Genomic DNA, 24,153 nt, shown 5'->3' on the forward strand with positions numbered 1-24,153 from the left:
CCCTTCACGAAATGGTGGTTTTCCAGAGACGTGGACGGCAGTAACAGCACTGGTAGTGACATCTTGTGACACTTTGTTGAACCAACGTTTCTGTGCTACATTGAAACAGAAAACATGCATCCTAACAGTTAGGTCGCTGCCAGCAGCATAACAGCAGCAGCTAAGTAGAATAGGGTTGGTCACTGCAATAATAGCTCTCTGCCTTCCCATTAAACTCTGTCACAGGATGGCACCACCAATGCAGCTGCTCGCATCTACGTCTTCAATAATCCAGTATTCTGTGAACGGTAATATGTATATGGAGCAGCTAAAACACATGTCACTCACACCTGCCATACAAAATGCTACACAGAGATGTTAATGGGGCACAAAGGCCATAATAGACAGTTTTAGTGTATCTGTAAACATTTTTGCCATTTGCAAAATACCTGGTTACCAGAGAGGTATACAGCAGCAACATAAAGCCCCTGGGGCTTTACAGCAACAATGCTGGTAATGACATCTGATGCAGAGTGTAACCAAAGAGCATGCAAAGCAATGATTTACATACAGGATGATTATGTTTAAGTTCTCCGAAATTTTTATAAGTCACCTGTGGCAAATAGCACAGTCATTGTCCTTGAGCTGGATTAGTCAAAGAGGCGGACATTACTAGCACGAGAAAACGAAACACATATTCAACTAATTAACAAATACTCACTAATTAACTACATTTCAGCACATATTGCAACTTACGAATTGCAGCCGGTGAGTTTACAAGACGTGTCCACTTGAAATGAATCTCCAGGGCGACACCATTTTTGGGATATTTCCGAAAGTGTGGGATGAAATACATGGGTGTTCCAGTTACATTTGTGCTTCCATGCATAAAAGAGCATTTCCTTAAATAAGTAAGAGGAACAACAGTGCATTTTTATGGCAAGTTTGATGGTGCATATCTCCAAACTGGTGTCATTCTGGAAATTCATTCGAAGTGAATAGCCTTGCAAACTCACCAGCTACAATTAGTAACTTGCAGTATGTGACCTAAGGCAATTAATTGAGAAGTTAATTAGCAATTTTTAAAATTAGTTACGTTTTGATTTCTTGCGCAAGTAATGTCCACCTCTCTGAATAATCCAGCTCCAGGGCTAGAATTATGTTATCTGCCAACAGCGGATCTAAAAATTTTTTCAAACGTATTGTAGTTGGACAAGGTACCACAAGATGTAGCTACCAACTTTGCTACTGTCATCCATGGCTCCGATAACCAGGTAATCTGCAAACAATAAGACGCTTACAGACAAACTAAAACTCACCGATATCTTTAGCAATATCTGGGCACCAATCATTTTGTTAAGATACTGAGATGCAGTTACATACTTTGTTTCCTCCAGAACACTTTTATTTACACCTCCGGGACGCCGGATTCACACACAAAATATGCTTCATTAGGTCTGCTCCGTAGACGCACGGTGGGTGGTATCGCATAGAATTTGGCCCCGTGAGCAGTGGCCAGCTCTTGAAGGCGTGCCACCTGCATGTTTCCCTGAGGGCTGTGCCAGCGATGCATGGGTGCTGCATACACAGCAAGCAGTGCAATAGGCACAACACTGAGCAGCAGTTTCTCTAAGGTGCAGAATAGGGCCTCTGGGCAAGGGCATTGTACCACATGCAGACTGATAAGCTGTCCAGCAGATGCGGCTCGCCAACTTGCTGCGCCAAAGCTAGGACGTCAAATCGTCTGGCAAGGTCGACACTACTACAGAAGATTCACGGCCACCACACCTTAAGGGCTTGATGTAGTGGACAGCAATGTCCAATGCTGGATCTGAGCTTCTTGCAAGTGGGCCATGTGATTCTGAAGGTGCAGCATGAAGCATGGAATTACGCTGAAAAGTAAGGAACAAACGTGAGAATAAGAATCTTACCGTTTCATGCATCGAACACATAGTTACAGTAGAGAACAAAAAGATATGCTATTGCTGTTCCTTTGAAATTTATTACATATGCTTTACACTATTAAGTGAATTGTTTTTTTCGATAATGTCAAACAGGTGTGGCACTGCTGCAGCCAAAGGGACAGGGATGGAGAACCTTTTGTTTATTGATAGCGCCATAAAGCTCCAGTTTCTAATTTTCTAATTTCATTTCATTTTAACATTCCCAGTTTGTGTGCAAGTGAAAGTGTGCATATATTTTTTTTCTCTCTCTTTTGATCTGTACTGATATATTAACCCTAAAATGGCATGCCATGCTTTTCACTTGGCTAACCTCTCCAGTTATTAAAATTTCTCTCAGCAGCATGCACATGTTTTCTCACACTGGTTATGTATAGTTTCCTTTTATACATTCTTGGAATATGCAAGTTGTGCGCACTTTGGGTGGGCTATGCAGTGCAAATAACATTATATGCCAGTGAGCATTCAATAGGCCTATTTCTGGCATAATGCAGCATCAATTTTCTGAGCAGTTAACTTGGAGGACCTAAAATGCAGAATATGTATACATATTATTGTTCACTGCTCTATATGCCTAGGGCTTTTAACTACTTTCACTGGCAAGTTGTGACGGTAGGTATAATAAGCTGCTTTATATAATATACAGTCAGCATGTGACATGATGGATGGAGCGGGATATCCCGACTCTTCCATGTGCATGACAACACTCCATGTGCCTGGCATCTTTTATTATTATCAATGAACTGTAACAACGGTAAAGTGGTAAGCTGTGGCAGAAGACATAACAGATGTCACTATGTAGTGTCATCAGGGGCGTAGCCAGAAATTTTTTTTTTGGGGGGGGGGGGGGGGGGGGGGGGGGCAAGCGTCTGCTTTCCTCTACGCGACGTGATCGATAATAACTATCGCTAGTTTAAGCAGACACTCTACATGTATATCAAAGACATGGGACTCCCCCCCCCTGTAAAGTAAAGTAAGCTCAGTAAACACAGTAAGTACGACAGGTACAGTGGGCGTTTGGAGTAACGGTCTCTCATCGCGCCACTGAATAGACCAGTCTTCGAAAACGCATCATTGAGACGACCCGCCCGATCGGTGACAACATCATTAATTGTTAATCTCCGTTAAGCGTAGATGGCGTCATCCTCGTCGGGGCGAAGTGCGTTTCACAAGTCAAGGATGGCTATACGCGTGAAAATGCACGTGTGACCAGGCTATACCTACTCCCATGGGAATAGCTTGTTAGCTGCGTCTTTGCGCTAGAAAACTTAAATACGCGCAAAAACGCGTAGGCTTTTTTTTTTTCCAAGCTTTCGTCGCCCTGCTCCCTCATGAGCGAGAGGGTTGCATTTCCTGCGGAAAGTGCATAGCCGCTGTGTCTTCCGCTGTGTGCGAGCGTGCAGCCGTCATTGCCTTTACGTCAACAGATTCGGAATTGCACAGAATATTTCACTACACAGCATAGATATGGCTTAAGTAGTGCGTGCAACTCATTTCTGCTTCACTTACACCGGTGGCAAACAGGAAGTGGCCTTGTACCTCACAGAATCTCGACTGATTGGTGTACTAGTGATGCAGGAATGAACTCCGGTCTTGTTCAGTGCATAGTGCACATAATCAATTTCTCAGACGCGTGAACTCCGACGAGAACTGTCGGCGCCTGCAACAAGAGTTACTTACGCTGTACTGCGCACAGCAGTAATCCATGCTTGTCCGGCTGTCTGTTTCATGCATTCTGTTGCGAATCGGTGGAATTTAACTGCTGTCATCAACCCTTTGTGAGTACATTGCTGGTTTGGGATTCCACAACACAACAGCAACTACCAGCCTTCCGTAATTGCTGGTTTGGGATTCAACAACACAACAGTAACTACCAGCCTTCCGTAGGGGTGCAATTGCAAACAAGAGACTTTTCGCGCGCTGTAAGGCTACGTTCACACTTGGGAAGTGGCAAGCGGGCGGAAAGGCCAAAGCGGCCGGAAAATCTTTTCCGCGCATGTCCAAGGTTGTTCACATTTGTTTTGCTACCCCCTCGGCCGCCGCTGCCGCTTCGTCCACATCCATCTAGTCTGCGTACATTTGTCGGCGTGGTGGCTCTCATTATCGCATTATTTCGAGCGGTATGTTCATTCATTGGACTCACGTACCATCATCAAAAGTGATCATTTTGCGCAACTTCGTGTTGGTCATCTGCGACCTTCGTAAAAATTCCTCGTTGGCGTTCCGTAATTCTCCTCATACGGGCGCGGTAGCGCTGAGTCACAGGTTGGTGCCTAGGCGTGATTATATTTCTTTAAATAGCTTTTATTTACAAGTTGCAATAACATTTTATCATTTCGTATTGTCGGCGCCTCCAGGACACCAAAGAAGCACGGGAACACCACAGCTAAAACCCGGGCTGGCCCTTGTGCTGGGGCTCGCTAAAGCCTGCGCGTCCTACTTGAGACCTACGCTCCCAATCTATCGTCGCGACGAGAAAAAGCACCCCCGCGACTACTGCACATACCGTACACGTGCGAGGAGAATTATGGAGCGCCAACGAGGAATCTGCCTACTATTGGTCTGCAATGGATTGTGGAAGAAGAAATGCTTGTATACTTCTACCTACTTGTTTTCCTAGAAATAGACAATGAATAGAGCTGAAGACGCGGACACCTCGGAAACGGCGGTGGTGGGTTGGCCTGGCTTTGCAAAAGGGCGGGAAGTTGGGTGCACGCCAAGGCTTCGTTGCCGCACCTCCGGTGGGCGCGACGTTGTAATACTATCGTGAGTATTGCTGACAGTAAGTTTTAGTACCACTCTTGTCGTAGAGCAAGGGTGGGTTCTTGATCGCGTCGATCAGCATTGCAGCCTACACTTTTGGTGCCATGTTCAATTTTACGACCGGTTGTTTACATGCTAGTGTAGCTTTCAGTCGAGCAGAATGACTTTCCGCCGCGTTTCCGCTTCGCCATGGCGAAAAAGTCGGCCCGAGACCGATTTGGCTCGCAGCGTGGTTTTTCTGCCTGTTTTGCCGCCTAGGCGGGCGGATTTTGCAAGATTTTGCCGCTTCTGACAGCTTCGAGACCAAGTGTGAATGTAGCCTAAGATCCTGCGCGAGCGCGGCCTAACCGGCACCTGAAGGGAAGCGGCGGAAATGTATACCAGAAATTTCGACCACCTGGGCTCTTTAAAGTGCACCTAAATCTAAGTAAACGGCCTCGAGCCTTTTCGCCTTCATCTAAAATGCGGCTGCAGCATTTGTTGCTTCATTTATTGTTGCACATTTGTTGATTCAGAATGTGGCCGCCACATTCTGTCCAAACCCTCACAGAGTGCAAAGCCTTGACAAACCACCGTGACAGTTTTTTCCATATGCAAACATGATTCGCTGTAAATTACCAATCCGAACGGAAGCGCTCAGGAATGAATTGTGATAGGCAGCACCGTTCTTGAATTATGTCAGCGCGAAGCGACAAGAACAAAGTGGTGGGTAAGTGGGGGAGATTTCGGGGGGGGGGGGGGGGGGTTGAACCCCCCCCCCCTCTTGGCTACGCCCCTGAGTGTCCTTGCATCTTCCACAGCTAGAGCTAATGGAGACAAAATTAAATCTCACTTTTCACCCTCATAAAGGCCCACAGCACATTATCACACATTTGAGTGCAAGTCATATGCAAGGTAGGCTAATACTGCAAAGATTGAAGATACAGACAATAAGGTGCGTCGAAGTTTTGCCTTCCGTGAAAGGTGAAAATATTTAGGTAAGATCTGCAAATCCAATTCCATCGCTTCCACAGCGACATTATGGGGTAAGTAGGAACAGCCAGTTGTGAATCCGTTAAGCTGGTCACTGAATGGACTGGGTTCTCAATGCATGTTACAACTACATACAGTTGACATCAGTACGTATCGCGAGAAGGGAGAGAACATCCGATGTATGCGCAAGAACCGGCCACGCCCACGAGTGGCATTCAGATATTCTGGGGCGACATCACTCTACACGCTAGAGATGGTCTCCTTTTCTTGTCTTCTGCAAGAAAAAAAATTGGAGAATTAAGCTGTGCGCACCGAAATTCACGTTACTCGGCCCGCACAAATTGCTATCATAATGTAGGAATAAGGATATTTTCCCCTCCATGGTATTGCCTCCTCACAATGTAGTATCGACCAAAAAAGTTTACGGACCAAGAATCTGACAAAAAGTCGAATATTTCCGCAGCCTCAAAACGCAGGCTGGGCCGTATTCTGAAACGTTCCACTTCGGCGATAGTTCTTTTCTGTTGGTATTCCCATTTCCAGTTTCTACTGGTATAACAAACATTGTGGTGTAACGGTTTTACTATGTCCCTAGTTTTACTGGCTACTTTTAAAGGCTGCTCGGATATTTATCGGTTTCTGAGATCCCGTGGTCCTTTTTTGGTTGATAGTACAGGTCACACTGCATGCTCGAACAGTGTACTAGCAGTATAGTATAATATTCTATCGGTCTATAAATGTAGTGCGGGCTTCTCACCGGTTCTACGCTAGCAGTTTGACCGTACGAGCGCAGAAAATACTTTATCGAGTATGTACTAGAATCACCGTTATGGTCGTTGGTACTCATGACGGGGATGGCAGGAGCAATGACAAAATCTCAAATCTGGCTTGAATGAGCAGAGCCTTCAACCGCACAACCGCTTAAACTCCACAAGGAAAGTTCTCACACGATAAGCAGTGGTTCAAAGTGGCTGTCGTGCAAGATATCGGTCACATCGCAAGAAGCTGAAGGAGCACTCGACGCCTCGACACACTTCCCGTCGCACTGCCCGCCGTCACGTTATCACCATCACCCACAGAATAAAGACCGTCATCACCGTCATCGCCTTGCTCCTCCACTCGCATCCACACAGTTTGCGAATCGAGTCTGGCAACTGCAGTCACGCGGTCGAAGCAGCAGGGGGACTCAATGGGCAGGGGAACACGGAGTCAGGTGCGACAGAGAGAGGCAGCTGCGTGGCGGAAAGCCGCAGAAGAAAAGTCGTCCCTCGAGTTGTATCGGAGTGAGAAGCTAGAAATCCGCACCGAGAGCTGCTACGACAACTCGAAGGGAAGCGCACTGCTGGCGGAGGCGAGAGCGGGTGTGCTGCGCACACGCATTTGGAGAGCGCGCTTCACCGAGGGTTGGATGGATGGATGGATGGATGAGGCTGAACCCTTTAAATCGGGCGGTGGCATACGCCACCTAGCCATGGCTATTAACATAATTTGTACTTCGTGGTGGGTGAAATTTCACCCCTGCCTTAATTTTTCTCCACCAATCAGATAACCTCTGTTTGGTTATTTCTACCCGCTTAAAGTCTATTTTGCCTTCACTGTCCCTAAACCCCATGCTTTGAAAAAATCAGCCCCGTTGCCTTGCACTGTAGGGTTAAGCCCCTTACAGAAAAGTATGAGGTGTTCAGCCGTTTCCTCTTCTTCTCCACACGCACAGCACAACGTATCTATACCTTGGTACTTGACTCGGTACATCTTAGTCCGCAATACTCCCGTCCTGGCTTCAAACAACAAAGAGCTTCCCCTAGAATTATCGTAGATATTTTCTTTGGCAATTTCTTGCTTGAAAGTTCGGTATGTGCCCAGTGCTGATTTCGTCTGCATCCCTGTTTCCACAGACCCCTCTCTGTTTCCTTAACCTTTTTCTTAACCGCTGTTTCCTGGTTTGGCAACCCTCCTGCAGTCCAAATATTTGATTGACAGTTTTCTGGTCAGCTTCCTCCATTTTGTATCAACTTCCTCATGTACAAATAACTGAAAACTCTCCTTGCCACCGCTTTTCTGCCATCTCTCTCAATCGCTCCTCAAATTCTATCTTGCTGCTGGCTTCCCTGCACTCGAATGACGGTCCATCCCATGTCACCCTGTACCCCCTGATTTGGTGTATTTCCGTGTGCTCCCAGAGCCAGTCTACCTACCCCTCGCTGCTTAACTTCCAACCTTGCTCGAACCTCTGATCTCATGCACAGGACCGCATTGCCAAAGTCAAACTAGGGACCATCACCCCTTTCCAAATCCCTCTCACCCACTTCGTACCTATTGTAATTCCACAGTGCCCTATTTTTCATCACAGCTGCATTTCTGCTACCTTTAGCCGTCACATATTTTTCATGTTCCGTTAGGTACTCAGCCCCATTGTTTATCCACACTCCAAGATATTTGTACTTATCCACCACCTCCAGCGTAACCTGTATCCTATGCTCGCTGCCCTGATTATCATTAAAAGTCATGACTGCCGATTTTTCTTTACTAAACTTCAAACCTAAGCTATCTCCCTCTTTACCACAGATGTCCATTAATCTCTGCAAGTCTTCCTTGCTGTCAGCCATAAGTACAATGTCATCTGCATACATCAGTCCTGGTAATGACTGTTTAATCCATTCTCCCTGCTTGAAATAGGAAAGGTTGAAGCCAAGGGGGTTTCCACAACGTGCGCCCTCTGTGGAAAGTCGGACGAGACACTGCGTCACGTGGTCCTGGAGTGCGGTGGCATCTTTCCGCCAACCCGCACACAGGCGCTGCCTACCGCACTTGGTTTCAAGACAGAAGAGGGTGAGGCCGCGGAGGTGACCAAGAAACGCCTCGAGTTTTGGTGGCAGCATGGAGCGCTGCGCCGATGACTGTGCGAACTTCTCTTTTTTGTTTCTGAAGTTCACGGAAGGGTGTTTCAGTGGTTTTCTTTTCCTTTCTTTCCTTTTTTATGTGGTCACGCCGGTTTTGGACAGAGCCAACTACGGCGACCCGATACAAAGGGCAGGACCACCATCACCATCACCATCATCAGTCGTATGGCAGTCGCGTATCTCTTTAGCGACAGGTGGTCATATGAGGTGGTTCGGGGATAAATCTTTTTCAACTGACAGATGATATTGGGGCTGCCAGGAAGGAAATCCTCCTGACGTGTTACCACGTTTTTTCAGTTGGCCGTCTACGCCGGTGAAGGATGGCAGTTTGCACACGCTATTCCCGTCTGATGCACGCCTTCGCGAGGAGCGCCGCGCAACCAAAAAGTCCCTTGTACCGCGTGGCCAGCCGGCGAACTTTAGCCTGTGCACAAGGAAGAACGGACGACGATGAATTTCGACGCAGCAGTGGGCGCGCATGGGCTCTCCTTGGCGGCGGCATAACACTGGGGCTTTTCTCATACTGGAAGTCATCTCCGGTCCACGCCAAGCAAGGTAAAAGCAGTGAAACTGTGGCCGGCTGGTTTGATTAAAAGCTTGGTCGGCTTGGTTTGCAGAAACGAAAGCAGAAGAAGCCGTGGACGGCTTGCCAGTCTACACCGCTGGTGAAGTCGCCAAGCACGACACAAAGGCGACAAGAATATGGATTTCGTTCAAATGTGGTGTGTACGACGTCACCGACTTCGTGGACGAGCACCCGGGTGGAGACAAGATACTGCTCGGCGCCGGAGGCGGCATCGACCCGTTTTGGAATCTTTACGCGGTCCACAAGACTCCTGAGGTATGTGGACTTACTAGATGTCAGCGCCTACCTAAACCACAACAATCATGCGGACATAATGCACCTGACAACTCTCAGTGCATATTATTTGCGATTGATCAGCACTGCTTAATTAGCGCTCGATCTTCGTCACGCAAATTCTAGAACACAACCATAGATTGAAGGCGGTAAGTGCCTCAGGGGTATGGGACCGGACCGCTCTCTGAATAATAATCATGTATGCAGTTGCCACCGCCTAGCTGCTAACAGGCACCAAAGAGTGGAATTTTATAGTTACCCTCTTACAATATTATAATATAGTCGTGTAAGCTATGAAGTTACGTGAACGTGGTTTTAATGGATTTCTTTTTCAGTTTTCGCTTTCGTTGCTCAATTGAAAAGTACCGCCGGCAAGTTTTGCTTACAGCTTAAGAGACAAGACAACTTGAAGAAGCAGGGCAGAAATTAAACTTTTAACTGGTTTATATGCATGCTAAAGTCTGACATAGACAGGGGCATGTGCTCAGCAGTCGTGTCCTTGACAGCAATCTGTCAAACTGGAATTCATTGGTGAAAATATAAGCAGATGTATCGCTAATAAAATCTATGTCTTGCAATAGCTATCTTGTCAGCATGTCATATTGCTCATATTGCCCAGCATCCATGTCTCACACTTGCAAGCAATTCAGTGAGCATGAGAGTTAAATTTTATGGAAAGTTTCTGCTTTTTACCTGCGTAGGTCTTCCCACATTATAACCCCATCATGTCTGCAACACCAGTTGCACACTTTATGATGCGACAGGACAGTGCACTTTATGTAGTGCCTCTACTTCAGTTGTAGAAATCTCGTGTACTAACAAGTTCTTTTCTGCATTAAAAACGATAAAATCTTTTGAACACTAACGCTTGATATATATCGCGGTTATGTCTAACAATCACCCTGACCGATACAGAATCCTAGTTGCAAATGATATTCTTTTCTTTTAGTGCTGCTTTTTTGTTGTACTGTACCCTTTATCACTACCGCGTGTTGATGCTATTCTTCGCTTGTTCTTTGCCTTTTTATTATGAATCTTTGTTATCATTGTGCTTTTTGTACTTTTTTTTTTTTTTTTTCATGCGACATCTGCAACGCGCCTGTGTTCTACGTGGCTGTGTGTGCGGCCGTATGCTTTCGTGTCGACGTATAATAATCTATTTTTCATTTACACAAATTTCTGCAAACCTGCAATTTTTATTTTATGCTTGTTTTTCTTCTGTACCCCCCCACTGTAATGCCTGAATGGGCGCTGTGGGTATTAAATAAATAAATAAATAAATAAATAAATAATTAAATAAATACTTGTCTACATGTGCTGCATTTTTACTGTGCTGTGATGGATATACCAAGTAAAAACAACCGCAAAGCAAGGTTCTTCGCATAGTTCAAACACAAAAGAATTGATTCCCACCATTGGTTTGGAGAATTTAGCACTTTGTACATTTGCTTATGGCAAGATACGTTGAGTTAAAATTATTGGAGCCTGCTCAAGGAAAACCACACCTGCATACTTGCCTGTTTTTGCTAATGTATTGTAGAATGCTCGATTACAATTGTCATAAGATAGCAAAAAGTTTTTGAGATTTTGTTTGTGTCCAGAGAAACTGATTTCAAAAGAATACAAATACAGTCGCTGATCAATATTTCAGAGCCAGATATTCAGAAATGCCAGATTATTCAGATCTACGTGCACCACCGGCCTCCACTTGCTACATAGAAACAAAATATAATGGCAATGGAAATTTTCAGCCGACATTGCATGAATATTGAACTGATAAACTTCATGAATATTTCCATTTATCTAAGGAGCAGGTCGTTGTAGCTGTGATAAGAGCGAAGCATCTGTTCACAACATCACTGCAGAAGAAAGTCCCGCGAATTTTTAGATAGTCATCAGCTTCAGTATTTTCACCAAATTTCAGCATTCTTTGGCATCAGTTGTATTGTGTTTTGAATTTCAAATTTTAAGGATGGCTGGTCTTGCACATGTGACTGCTGTGTGCTGCCTGCCTGAAGTTCTTGCTGTTGGCACATTCCTATACCTGGAATCCCACGACTGAGTGTGCCATATTCAAGGTGCTTGAGGGAATAGTTCTAAGCAGTTATATACCGTGTGTTTTATTCTTAGACTATACAGAATTTTTTTTAATCGTCTGTGGCAGATAGCACAATTCTAATCCCTAAACTGGATTACTCGAAGTGGCAGACATTCTTCCACGAGAAATAAAAGTGTGCGATCGACTAATTGTAGAAATTCACTAATTAAGTTTAATTAATTACTGTATAAACTGGAATATAGGTCGGCCCCGAATATAGTCGACCCCTGACCTTGAATTGGCCAGACGACGGGGCGACCTTAGATGTTTCTTTTTGGGAAAAAATCTTGACCTATATTCTAGTTTATACAGTGCTTTATGGCACATGTAGCAATTTACGAATTGTAGCCGTTGAGTTCGCAAGATATATCTACTTGGAATGAATTCCCAGGATAACACTAGTTTCGAAATATTAATTTCCAAAGTGTTTGATGAAAGGCATTGATGTTTTAGTTACTGTTGTGTCTCATTGCATAAAACATGGTTTTCTAAAGAAGTGGGACAGTATTGCACATTTACTGCAAGTTTGTGAGCGCACATGTCTAAACCTGAGCATTTGTTCCAAGTCTGTATGCCTTAGTGAAATAGTGAAAGTTTGTTATTAGTTACTTTTGCATTTTGGTTTCTCATGGAAGTAATGTCCACCTCTTTGAGTAATCCAGTTCTAGGATTAGAATGGTGTTATCTGCCACAGGTGATTTCTAAAATTTTGAAGTATAAGAAAAAAATTGTAGTTCTGCCCGAAAGACGAAGCATCGATTGCAATAGCAAGTTAGTGGACAGCCATACGAAGTAAGGATAGTAGTTTTAACGGCTGCATAAACTTGTAAACATAGGCATACTAACTAAATGAACAAGCATGGTGTCCTGCGCGCACAAGCAAACATGAACACATCTCACTTGATGATTGGGAAACTCGCTGTCAAAACGCTGGAGTGAGGAAGAGCGGAAGCAGAAGTCAGCAAATTGACCTTCATGCTGCGTCTCACACCACCGCAAACTAAGCCGCGGAAACGCAGCGCGCGGCCTCGGGGGTGGAGGGGGGGGTTGCTGCAGGTGCCAGGGCCGCCCGGAGTAGAACGTGCTGTCAACAGCGACGCTGATGGCAGAAGGATGCCTGGAGTGTGGAGTGTACATATAATTGCTATTGCAATAAAAAGCACATATATATGAAGCAATGTTTTACACAGAAACTTGCGTTAACCTGACACTAAAGTTTTCTTGTTGGCATGCTTCAGGGTTTATTACCTTAGTTTCTTACAGTCTGCCTTTCTTGTTAAGATTCGTCATGTTTTCATCACTAAATATAATTAATTATGTTACTGTTACATTTAATCTTTCTGTATATGATACTAACATGGCTCATGTTGCAGGTAGGTGACACAAAACATATAGTAGACAGGAAGTCTTGTTAATTTTGTGCTTTGGACTCGTTTTTTTGTGCTGTGAACGTTACGCGAGATAGTAACTGGTTTTTTCAGACCTATATTAGGGTGGTAATTAGCATAGCTTTTGTTTGCACTTGTTTGTTCTTTTCTCTATTATTTTAAGTATCATTATTGATGGAATTCTAGTGGCCTTCAAATCATTGCTCAAATGCAAGCTGTCCAGTTAAACTTGTACTATTCTTCTATTAAATGCGGAGGCTCCAATCAGAAGTAAACGAATTGATGCATTGGTGTAAGACATGGCAGATGTCTGTTAATTGCCAGAAATGTGTAATTATGTCCATAACTAATAATAAACCTCTGACTTTTTCTTACACAGTGAATGGTAATGTACTTCCTCGTGTTAAGGATATTAAATACTTCGGTCTCCACTTTGGTGATGATCTCAAATTGGATCAGCATAATACTCACATCTGTTATAAGGCAATGACTATAATTTATTTTTTTTAAAACATTTTATTTGTGACACTTCAAGTCGCACTAAACATCTTGCATATAAATCTTTTATAATACCAATTCTTGATTATGCAAACATTGTTTGGCACCCTTTTATAAGCAACAATATAAACCAATTAGATAGAGTACAAAATAAGGCAGTACGGTTTATTTTTAATAGCTATGGGATGAACATCGATATCTGAACTACTGGCAAAAGCTAATCTGAAGCGAACCCGCCGTGGGCTGCTAAGCACGAGGTCGCGGGATCGAATCCCGGCCACGGCGGCCGCATTTCGATGGGGGCAAAATGCAAAAACAACCGTGTACTTGGATTTAGGTGCACGTTAAAGAACCCAGGTGGTCCAAATTTCCGGAGTCCCCCACTACAGCGTGCCTCATAATCAGATCGTGGTTTTGGCATGTAAAACCCCACAATTTTTAATCTGAAGCGACTATCACAGAGAAATCGAGCGGGCCATTTATGTTTAAGGTAGTCAAGAGTCTGCTGAACAGCCAGACAATGAACTATAGTAAATTTTTTTCCGGATTTGCTGCTCGGCGCTGACATCAATTTACATTAGCTCCCCCCTTTAAATACTGAAAAATACTTTTATGTTTTCCTCCATTCCTGGAACAGTAATTGAGTAGAATGATCTTAACGCTGATATAGTCGGAACAAAATAAATTGGAGAAATTTCAGGTCTTTTTTGATGTGAGCCCGTTCCTTGATATTTCCTTGTTTTTTCTCTTGCGTTTTATTTTTTCTGAGGATGATATCTTATTCACATAATTTTTTGTTTGATAAGTTAAATTACATATTTCTCATGTATTTCATATATTGTTTGTACCATTCTGCCAGAACCCATAGGTATTAACAGTAATTGGGAGTTAGCAGTATTTGAAATAAATAAATAAATAAGAAAACTTTTGAGGGCAGCATATTCTGAATATTCATATTCCATTCAAGAACTAATACATTTTGTTAATTATTTTTGTGCAAATTTGCACATTGTTACTGAAGTAGCAAGCACTGTCCACAGACAGATATCTCAATATGGCTTTTCATGTATCATTGAGATACAGTGTATCAAGGTAAGCAACAACCAAAACAAACATACACAACAGCCACAGCAGCCTCTGATTGATTGGTTAAATAGGCAGGTAAATAGACTAGCGTGAGGGGCTGCAGCTTGAATAGCAGAGTACTATGTTGAGTGTGTTGGTGCATATAGCTAATCTGATGTACTGTGGAGCAAAGTAAAAAACCCGAGGAAAAAAAGGAGACAGAAAGAGTGCCAAACTTGCAGCTAAATTTATTTGAGGAGGGAACACCCTATGTATAAGCTAGTATATAAGCAACATGAGCTATGAGACAGCATGAGATGTGCTGGGGTAGGGCTCCAGGATAGCATAGGGCTCCAGGTCAATGTTGACCACTTTGTGTTTGAGTCTTTAGAGGGACACTAAAGAGGAACATAGGGTAAGCTGTATTAGTAAACTATGCTCCTACAGTATCAGAAAAAGCTCCTGTTACCATGAGAGCAGGCTTGGTAAGCAAGAAAAGATGCAAAAATGAGATGGGTGGCGATATGCCGCCTTGAAGTTTCCGTACCAGCTTGCAGTGATGTCACAGATTTTGACATCTGCTTGAGCCTGATAAAATTTTGTCAGTTAAGGTGAACTGCATTGTTGTAAAAAAGCCAAAGACTAACTTAGCATGTTTCAAGAACTTTTATTACGCCACATTGGCCCAAGTACAAAAAAGTATTTTGAAATTTGTGACATCACACTGGTGTGGTGGCGCGGGATTTTTAGCCGGGAATCAAACCTGCAAACTTGTGCTCGGCAACAGAATGTCATAGCCACTGCAGTAGCAAAACAGATGCAACCATCTGCAATCAATGGCAGACTTATCCTGAAGCAATGGCAGACTTATAACCAACTAGCCCAAACTGCCACCCTTCCAAGTTATCCTGAAGCCTTAGAGCAACCTCGAAACTCGAAACGGGCCACCGGACTCTACATAAACTGATTGCTACTTCTGTGCAGATACTTGCCTTGTTGGAGACATTTCGCATTGGTAACCTGGCAGCAGAAGATGTTGGTGCTGCGTCTGCCGGCATTGAGGACCCGTACCTGCTGGACCCCAAGAGGCACCGTGACCTGAAGCCCGCCTCCACCAAACCCTTCAATGCAGAGCCTCCCCTAGGCACCCTTGCCGACAACTATAGGACACCAAAGTGCGCAACGGCTCTGTTCTTACTGCATTCATTATAGGGACCACCTTGCCACCACACCAAGTAGTGTAGCGCAGCCTAACATTCCTGTCACGCAGGCATCTGTGAACTCCTTTCAACTCCCTTGCCTTTATCTCAAGGGATATGAGCTCAGTGTCATGCACTTGCCTTGGTGGAAGCCAAGGGAGTTTAATGGTGCTTTTTATAAAGTGAGTTAGGTGATCTCGATAACAGTCGCAAACTGTGGTGAGTTAGTACTGCTTCATTTTTAAGAAGACGCCTAAATTGAGGGACAAGTTGAAGAAGGGAGACGGGACTCAAGCATCATCTACAACTGAGCGTTCCCTGATAAAAAAAAAAAAAAAAAAAAAAACTTAAGCATCATACAAAGACAGTGCATGTGTGCCACCCGGGCATCCCCGTCATTCCCTCTACCTTGCATGCCAGATAAGGTAAGGCAACAAAACAACCAAAACAAGATCAATCTTTACATGGCTGGCAGCTTCATCATCATCAGCCTATATTTATGCCCACTGAAGAACGAAGGCCTCTCCCTGTGATCTCCAACTACCACTGTTACAGCATACACTGTACCCCTGTCTTGCGCTAGCTGTCTTGTGCTAGCTAACTTAAGCTAGCAGCTTAAGTTCACTATGAAGTAATACTACGGAGGCACGGCTGCTGCACATATTATCTTCTCGTTGGATATGAAAAGCCTCAGCTATTTCCCCAACCCTCTGGTCATAATTACTTGTCCTTTGCTTGAAGCGCCTTCTTAAAAATGTTTGGTGACCTTCTTTGATGGCTAAAGGGAGTACTGTGTTGCTTCAACACAGTACTTTACATGCTCTGGGACCTCCTTCTGTATACTTATGTAAGCTGTATTCTACTTACGAAAGAAAATAAACTGAAACTGAGTACTCCGAGATATAACTGAAAAAGTAAATTTTGTTTGCATGAAACTTGCCCTTGCTTATGGTAGTAATTTTGTTGAATAATCAATAATAATTCAAGCACGGCTTCATCTCATTTATTCTTACTGCTACCCTATATACTCTTGACCTAGTGCAACCCTCGGTGTACACGCTTGCAGCATCCTTCTATTGTTTACTGTATGGCTTACAGCACATGTGTCCATGCCTGATCGTGCTTTGCATTTGTGCCGAAAATGCTGCAGTCACAGCACCACTTTGCTGAAATTATAGTCATGCTGTAATAACAGCAAGAATACTAGATATTACATGCATAGAATGGGGAGCGTGAAACAAAATTTACGTACAGCCACCAGCATTGATATATATAACACAAATTGATTGTTTCAAACAAAAGTAGGAGAGTTGAGATTTTCCTCTAGTTCACAATAATGTCATTTTAAACAAAAAAGGCTATGTAGGACATGAGCACACAGACTGTGAGCTTTGCACATCATGAATGTGTACCACAATTGCTAACAATCTTTCCAAGGTTGAAAGTTAACAGAGACATGCTGCTCCAAAGATACCTTGCCCAATAAATTTATTTATAGTTGGCTGAACTGGTTGACTGAACTGATTAAAGTAAGCTGCAAGCACCTAGTGCTTTGGTGGGGTCAGCCAGCCTTTGACAAGATCATAGCTGCACATTGTTCACACGTTCATTTTTGCCTGGTGTTCTCAGCCAGGGTAGGCTTGAGCACAGATGGAGTTTGCAGTGTGAGATTATCTCAGCCTTATAAAGCCATAGACATACCTAGTTGACATTACCAATTGGATAGCACATGTTTATAAAAGTGTGTGTTTCATCAAGACATTATGCTGGGATAAAAATTGAACAAATGTATCTGCATATGCATTTGAAACGCTAACTGAAAGTGGACCACTGATATTTTCTTTACAATATACAGTTGACTCCCTTTTAGAGGAGCATCGTGGGACTGCTGTTTGTCTAACAGAAGTACACTGAATTTATGGGAAACTAAGTAAAAGCCATGTTACTGTTTCACTTATTAAAGAACTTGACTGTATAGAGCGTCTATTAAGAGGATTTAGCTGTGTTATGCTTTGGGGTTTAGGCTCTGTGAAAGCCCTCTAAGGATCTTGACGAATTGAGTGCTCATTGTGGTTTCGTTTATTTTCTTTCTCGCTCTTCATTCTCTTTGTTTGCTGCTCAATCTAGATCATCACATGTATAATCTTAGCCAAAACTCCCGTTTCCACCCTTGATCAAACATAGGGTGAGCATTGTTCTCCACTCAAACCTGCTGTTCTCCTGCAAGACACTCGCTGTTGCACGCTTTGTATACATAGCTTTTACCTGAATAATTTGGAAACACATTGTTTTAAACAACTGTGCCATTGGCACAGCAGTCTTGTTCAACTTAAGCCGTTATATGAAAAACTTAACTCCGTTATATTAAAAAGGCAACATGGCTGATGTAAGCAAACTATGTCTGTGTAAATCTGCAAGGTAAAGAAAGTTTCGTAAAAGGAAATGTTAGCAGTTGCTCGAAAAATCGTGTGACTGTGATGATACAAAGGAAACCCATATATTAAGAATCCATATAGGATTATTTTGTAATGTGATGCTCTTTTTTTTTTTTTTTTTAGGTGGATGCCGACTTTCCCTTTTATGGCTGGTGTAACTTTTTTTTTTTTTTTTCTATAAATACAAATGCTTGGTCAGTGTGCTGAAATTTTCTACATTGACCGCACATGAAAGGTCATTGTGTCCTTGTGCTCTACAATGGAAGCTATTGCTATCAACTATAGTTCTGCAGTTTTGCAATGGGAATTTGTTCATTGGCAGCAATCTATGTTTAGTGGAGATGGCAAGGATCAGTTAAGGAGGACTTGTAAAAGCATGCTGGGTTACTGGTCTTTTGTTGCTAAGCACGTTATATGAATGCAGGAAGTAACATTGGTGTTTGCCTTTGCCAGCACAGTGAGTTATTCTACGTGCGGAACCACATGCCTGTGCCTGACGTGGACCCAAAGGACTACATTCTAGAGATAGAGGACCCAGATGGTAAATGCCATGCGTTGACCCTGGATGAAATCAAGACCAAGTTCTCCAAGGTGTCCATCACTTCTGTTATCCAGTGTGCTGGCAATCGACGCTCTGAACAGAACAAGGCAAGTTGGCAATGCATGAATAGTTGGTAATGCTAGTGTGCAGTGAGTAGTGTAAATCGGTAGTTCTCTAACTGTTTAGCTGTCATGGATCCTTTCATCTGCTCACAAGTTATCTATGGAACCTCTCAATGTCGCCTATTCTTAATTTTTTGAAACAATGAGAGCATCAAAAAAAAAAAAAAAAGCATACATCATGCTAACTGCATGGTGCATGACAGCTAAAAGTGTGTGATCCTGCCATAGTTATATTAATTCCTTTATGTAACATTTATGCCCTGTAATTAATGAGGAAGCGAATGTTGCATCTTGAGAACAAGGCCGTGCACACCAGATTCTAATCGTGAAGCTACTTGTGATTTCGTATGAGATCAGCTGTGTCTGCTTTTTGTTTCCTGTTACACCTACTCCTGAATCAATGTTTACAGTGTTGCATAATATAGAATATTCTATATCCAATTTCTCGTGCATGTGCGATTCATCTCAGTGTAGTGGTTGAATACCACACAAGAGCTGTGTTGCTGAAAGCTGGTCACGTGCTGCTAAATTGGCTCTTCCAGCCTTCTTCATTCTGCACTTTGCATTCGACTCGGGTTAAGCCTGGTCTACCATTGTCGCTTCTCTGGCAACTCAGCAGGTCTGTCTCTCCTCCTCGCCCCTCGTAATCTGGAGTGCTCAGTGTAGTTGGCTCTTAATGGTGCAGTCGTTGACAGCAGGACCACCACTGCCATTTTTATCCTCCTGCTTCATGTCTGAAGCCATGCTGCACTTGGCACACATCTTAAACTGGTTGAATTAAAAGGTTCTTTCTTTAGTCCTTGTGTTGTTACGCTAGTAATCATGTCTTATGCTCATTACCAACTAGCCCAACTTTCTGCCTTAACTAAATTGTCTTGTTGCACTCTCTAGGAATTTAGCTTTTATACTGCAGTTACTGGGTCAATGGGTAGCCATAAAAAAAAAAAGGGGGGGGGGGGGGCGAATATTTTGTGTCCAGTACTCCTTTAATTTTAACAGATGATACTTGATTATGTGTCACTATGGCCATTGCATAATGGCCCTCAACATTATGCAGAACTCTAGCGGTCCACAGGCCACGGTTTGATGAACATTGCTCTCTCTCTCTCTCTCTTGCATTTACACTAAAGCATGAAGTCAGAGATGTAAGCTTGATCACTTTTGTTGGGCAACTAATGACGTGAGGAAGTTTGAAGACTGTGTACTGATTTGACATTCATTATTTGCAGAAAAGCAATTGAGGGGGTAAATTAGTGTTGATCACTTTTTAACTTCCAATGTGGACTGTATATTAATTAATGTCATTTTAATACTGCTAGTTCCAATGACATTTCTTTTTTTTTTTTGACTGACAACGATTATATCCACCACCTAAATGACCTTAAAGTAATGTAGCGGAACGAAACTATCTACAAATTCCTCTCGACCGGGCTTATGACGTCGCATCAAGATTTTTAGAGAGGCAGTCGGCATTAGCTAAGAAACAACCTACACCAGAATCTGATAGACCAGCCTTTATAACAAAATATTCCAATGCCCTAACAAACATAAACAACATCCTATGAAAATACCACCCAATATTATCAAGTAACGAGCGTCTGAGAAAAGCATTCCCAGATATACCAAGGGTTACCTATCGCCGCAACAGAAACTTCAAAAGACATGTTAGTGCATGCAAAGTCAGGCAACATCATTCCCCCCTAATAAATGCATGCTCTCACCCCAGGTGCGAAACCTGCAGGCATCTTCAAAGTGACCTTGAAATTAAAAGCATTGCAAATAGCTACACACACAAAGTGAAAACTAGCTTTACTTGCACTAGTTCCGATGTAATTTATATGCTTGAGTGTTCCTTCTGTGAGAAACAATAATTCGGCGAAACGGGACAATCAATGAATGTCAGGTTAAATGGACATCGCGTGGACACAGCTGAAAGGCTTCCCAAAGCCATTGCCGAGCATTTCAACCAACCAGGCCATAACTTTGATGAACTTAAACTCTACATACTACAGTCAAATTTCCATTCTGTGCGAAAGAGAAATATAGAGAATCATACCTCATCCATAAGTTCCAGAGCACGGTGTAAAAAGGAAGGTGATCCGACGGCGGTGCGAGGCGCGGCCACTTTGTGTGACTCTACGCACGCCGCTGCCGCAAGGGGCAGCACCTGTTCTGGGGACCATTTTTTCACTCGCTTTGCTGGCGCTTTTATGGGCATGCGCGGCAGAAGTACTTTATTTCGATGAATATATGTCGTTATCCTGCTTAAAACGACTCTACTTGGTTGGAGGAACGTCCCTTTATATTTCTGCCGACATTACGATTGACTCCGACGCGGCGAGCAGCGGTAAGCGCAGGGCGCCGTCTGCTCGAGCAGACGACGCGTCTCTCTCGTGTTCGAAATGACGGTGTTTTGACTATAAGTGGCATGAAACCTTCTACTTGCTCAGGATTTGGCGTCTAAATAACGAAAAATTGCATATCTTTTGGGTATGGGTGTTTAAATGCTGACGGAGGTCGTAAATTATCCACTATTGTGCCACTTCTCCAAGGCCTCCTGAACACGTGCTGCCCCTAGCGGCGGCGCTCACTTCCGGTCACACGAAGTGGCCGCTCTCTCGCCCCAGCGCGGGCGCGCCGTCGGAGCACCTATCTTCTTGCACTGTGTTCCAGAGATTGCACCCAATAGGCATGAACGTTTCAAAGGGAGCTTTAGAATCTATTCGCTATGCTAAGTTTCAAAGTATAGGCAACAGCACTTAGTTTTACCTTGATTTGCTAAGTTCCTTTTTTTTTAATTGTTATTGAGTTGTCAATAATATTCCAACCTTCCTTTCATTCATTCCTTTTATTTTATTTATATGTTTTCTCCTTTTTTTTCCACGAGCACCATTTTTCTACGACTACTTTTATTCTCTCTTTCAGAACCACGATAGGAACACTTCCAGCGAAATATATACCCCCCCCCCCCCCCCTGCCTCCTTGAAAAGAACCTACAATGACACCTGAACCGGCTAACACACGGCGCTGCCTCAAATTCCTCCAGTGACGATCAGTAGCGCATTATCTTTCTTTTCAAATCTACACCTTCGTCGCTACCACCCCCTCATTCTTTACCTCGCCCACCCGCCTTACCTCCTCTTCCCTTTAGAAGAACTGTATCTATATATACTGTGCCGAGGAGAGCATATGTTGCCTTGAAAAAGACAAGTCCACTTGTCGAAACGTTGGCTCCTGCTCTCACCTTGTTCTCGTGTTGCTCATCGTCTTGAATTTCCATCTCCCGCATTCCCCGTGTTTTCTCTGGATTTTTAATTTGTGTATGACTTGTATGACATAGAGTAATAATAAACTAAAGCCAGCTTCTCAGACAAGAAATGCCAGGAGAAAGCTGCTGCTCAATGGTAGATTTCTTACAAAATGGTTGGAAAGTCGATTTGCGAAAAGCAATCTTTGCACTCCAGCATTTCTGGTTATATCACATTCTGTTGACATAGCACTCGTTACTGTCTAAAGCGTACTATCAACAGTGCTCAGCTGTAACTTAACTATGAATTTGTAAAATAGGCAGGCAGTTTAGCCATCTGTGATGACTGAGCATAGCTAATTTACCAGAAAGAATGAGCCAACGTCGATGTGGTCAATGCAGGCCAGGTCAGAGGGGCCATTGATGACATAGCCGGTGTTTTTTCCATGCAGATTAAAAAAGTCAAAGGCCTCGACTGGGGTCCCTGTGCCATTGGCAATGCGACCTGGTCCGGGGCAAGACTGGTGGATGTACTGCGTTATCTTGGAGTTGACCTTTCCGACAAGCGCATCCAGCACATAGTCATGGAGGGCTTAGACACAGACCCTACAGGGACCCCCTATGGTTCCTCTTTCCCAGCAAATAAGGGCCTGGACCCAAAGGTCAGCGCGTAAGGTTTTTAAAAGTTTTGTGCAAGGAATTAAGACCTGTACAGTGTTTTAGCTACCTCTGCAAACTAAGCACACATCATGAACAATATGCAGATATCAGCGTTCTTGACAAGGGACGTGTTCAGTGAACTGTTAATATCATCATGGCAAAGAATATGCAAATATCATTGATGCATACAAGTTTTCATTGATGAATTCTTATATTGGTGTGCCCACACAAAAGTGCACCTCATGTGGTGCACTTTGTTGCTCCAGGAAATTACAGTATAGAATATAGCACTGCCTTTTCTGTGAGGTTGGTGTCAAAAGAAATTTTGTGTATATTTAATACAGCGTGGTGGAGCATATATTTTAAGATTGGTATGTATGGTTATACTTTCCACAGAAACGTTAATATAAGTGTTGTCAGGGGAGAAACACATTGCTCTACCAATGCAATAAATGCCATTTTGGCGTGCCATATTTAACCCTTTCAGGGTCAATGATATACATGTACATCCTCCGCGAACGCCTTCAAAATGGTCAATGACGTACATGTACATCCTCACTTGTACATTTAAAAAGCGCACCTCTTTCGATCATTTCTTTCGCTTGGCATGTGCTGCCACTCGACAGGAACACGTGGAATTTTTTACTTGCGCCGATACCTCTCCGTTTTTTTTTTGTTTTTTTTTTTAAGGCAAACGGCACGTCGGCTATCGCTCGTGCATTCAGGCACGCGCGCGGCGGCGGCAAGTTTTGGTTTTCAGCTGTGGCGGCTCCCGCTTTTTGCATGCACTAAACTGATGGCTATCTGGTTTCAAATCTCTCAAAGGGTGACCGCTTGTTACTCGATCGTTTATCGCTTACCGCGGAGCGATTACACCTGTTCCCGGGCAGGCGCGTATATACACAAACAATGCTGCCATTTTTGCGTTTCCTTTTTTGGAGATAACAAAAGCTCTATCGCACCTTGTTGGAGATAAGAAAAAAGCTTCTTGTTTCAGTTTCCGGACATACACACAGCCATTTTTCAGTGCGCTTATCTTCTTATTCATGAATAAACATTGTGTATTTTACAACACAATTTTTTCGTCACTTTACGGTCACCCTAAAAAAATTACGACCATTTTTTCTAAATAGGTCCTTTGGAGAATTTAAATCGGCAATAAAAAAATCGACCCTAGGGGGTCGCATTTGGCAAAAGGATTCGACCTTCAAAGGGCTAAGACATTTAATTTCATGGTCTGACTGTGCGTGTATGAAGTACAGTACTTTGTTATTGATTCTTTTTAAGTACTACCATTAAAACTACATAATGTTTGCAGTATTCTGCAAAATAAATTCCTGGAAATGTGGCTGTACGCTCATCATCTGATCATACTGTCCTTTCTTTTGTCATTTTCTGTTTCTTGATTTGCAAATCCCACACCGCTGCAGTCCTTTGCCTGGTTGCAGTTAAAGTGCACACAATGG

The 24,153-nt window shown here is 43.3% G+C and overlaps 1 protein-coding gene and 1 long non-coding RNA gene across 2 annotated transcripts in view; one reads left to right on the forward strand and one right to left on the reverse strand.

Annotated features, from left to right (window-relative positions):
• Nucleotides 1-1,362: 1,362 nt before the first annotated feature.
• Nucleotides 1,363-7,062, reverse strand: LOC125941903 (uncharacterized). The gene is made up of 2 exons (XR_007464675.1): nucleotides 6,501-7,062; nucleotides 1,363-1,871 (listed from the first exon to the last, which is right to left on the reverse strand). It is a non-coding gene; the product is annotated as an uncharacterized LOC125941903 (long non-coding RNA).
• A 1,677-nt stretch (nucleotides 7,063-8,739) lies between these two features.
• LOC119435274 (sulfite oxidase) overlaps nucleotides 8,740-24,153 on the forward strand; it is a 31,174-nt gene continuing 15,760 nt past the window's right edge. Inside the window, exons 1-5 of the mRNA XM_037702188.2 lie at nucleotides 8,740-9,130; nucleotides 9,193-9,416; nucleotides 15,468-15,658; nucleotides 18,576-18,765; nucleotides 22,480-22,689. Of these exons, the coding sequence (XP_037558116.1) occupies nucleotides 8,896-9,130; nucleotides 9,193-9,416; nucleotides 15,468-15,658; nucleotides 18,576-18,765; nucleotides 22,480-22,689 (1,050 nt within the window). The 5' untranslated portion in view covers nucleotides 8,740-8,895. The remainder of the gene's footprint in view (nucleotides 9,131-9,192; nucleotides 9,417-15,467; nucleotides 15,659-18,575; nucleotides 18,766-22,479; nucleotides 22,690-24,153) is intronic.

Source organism: Dermacentor silvarum, unplaced genomic scaffold (genome assembly GCF_013339745.2).
Source record: "Dermacentor silvarum isolate Dsil-2018 unplaced genomic scaffold, BIME_Dsil_1.4 Seq592, whole genome shotgun sequence".
In the NCBI taxonomy this organism is placed as follows: domain Eukaryota; kingdom Metazoa; phylum Arthropoda; class Arachnida; order Ixodida; family Ixodidae; genus Dermacentor; species Dermacentor silvarum.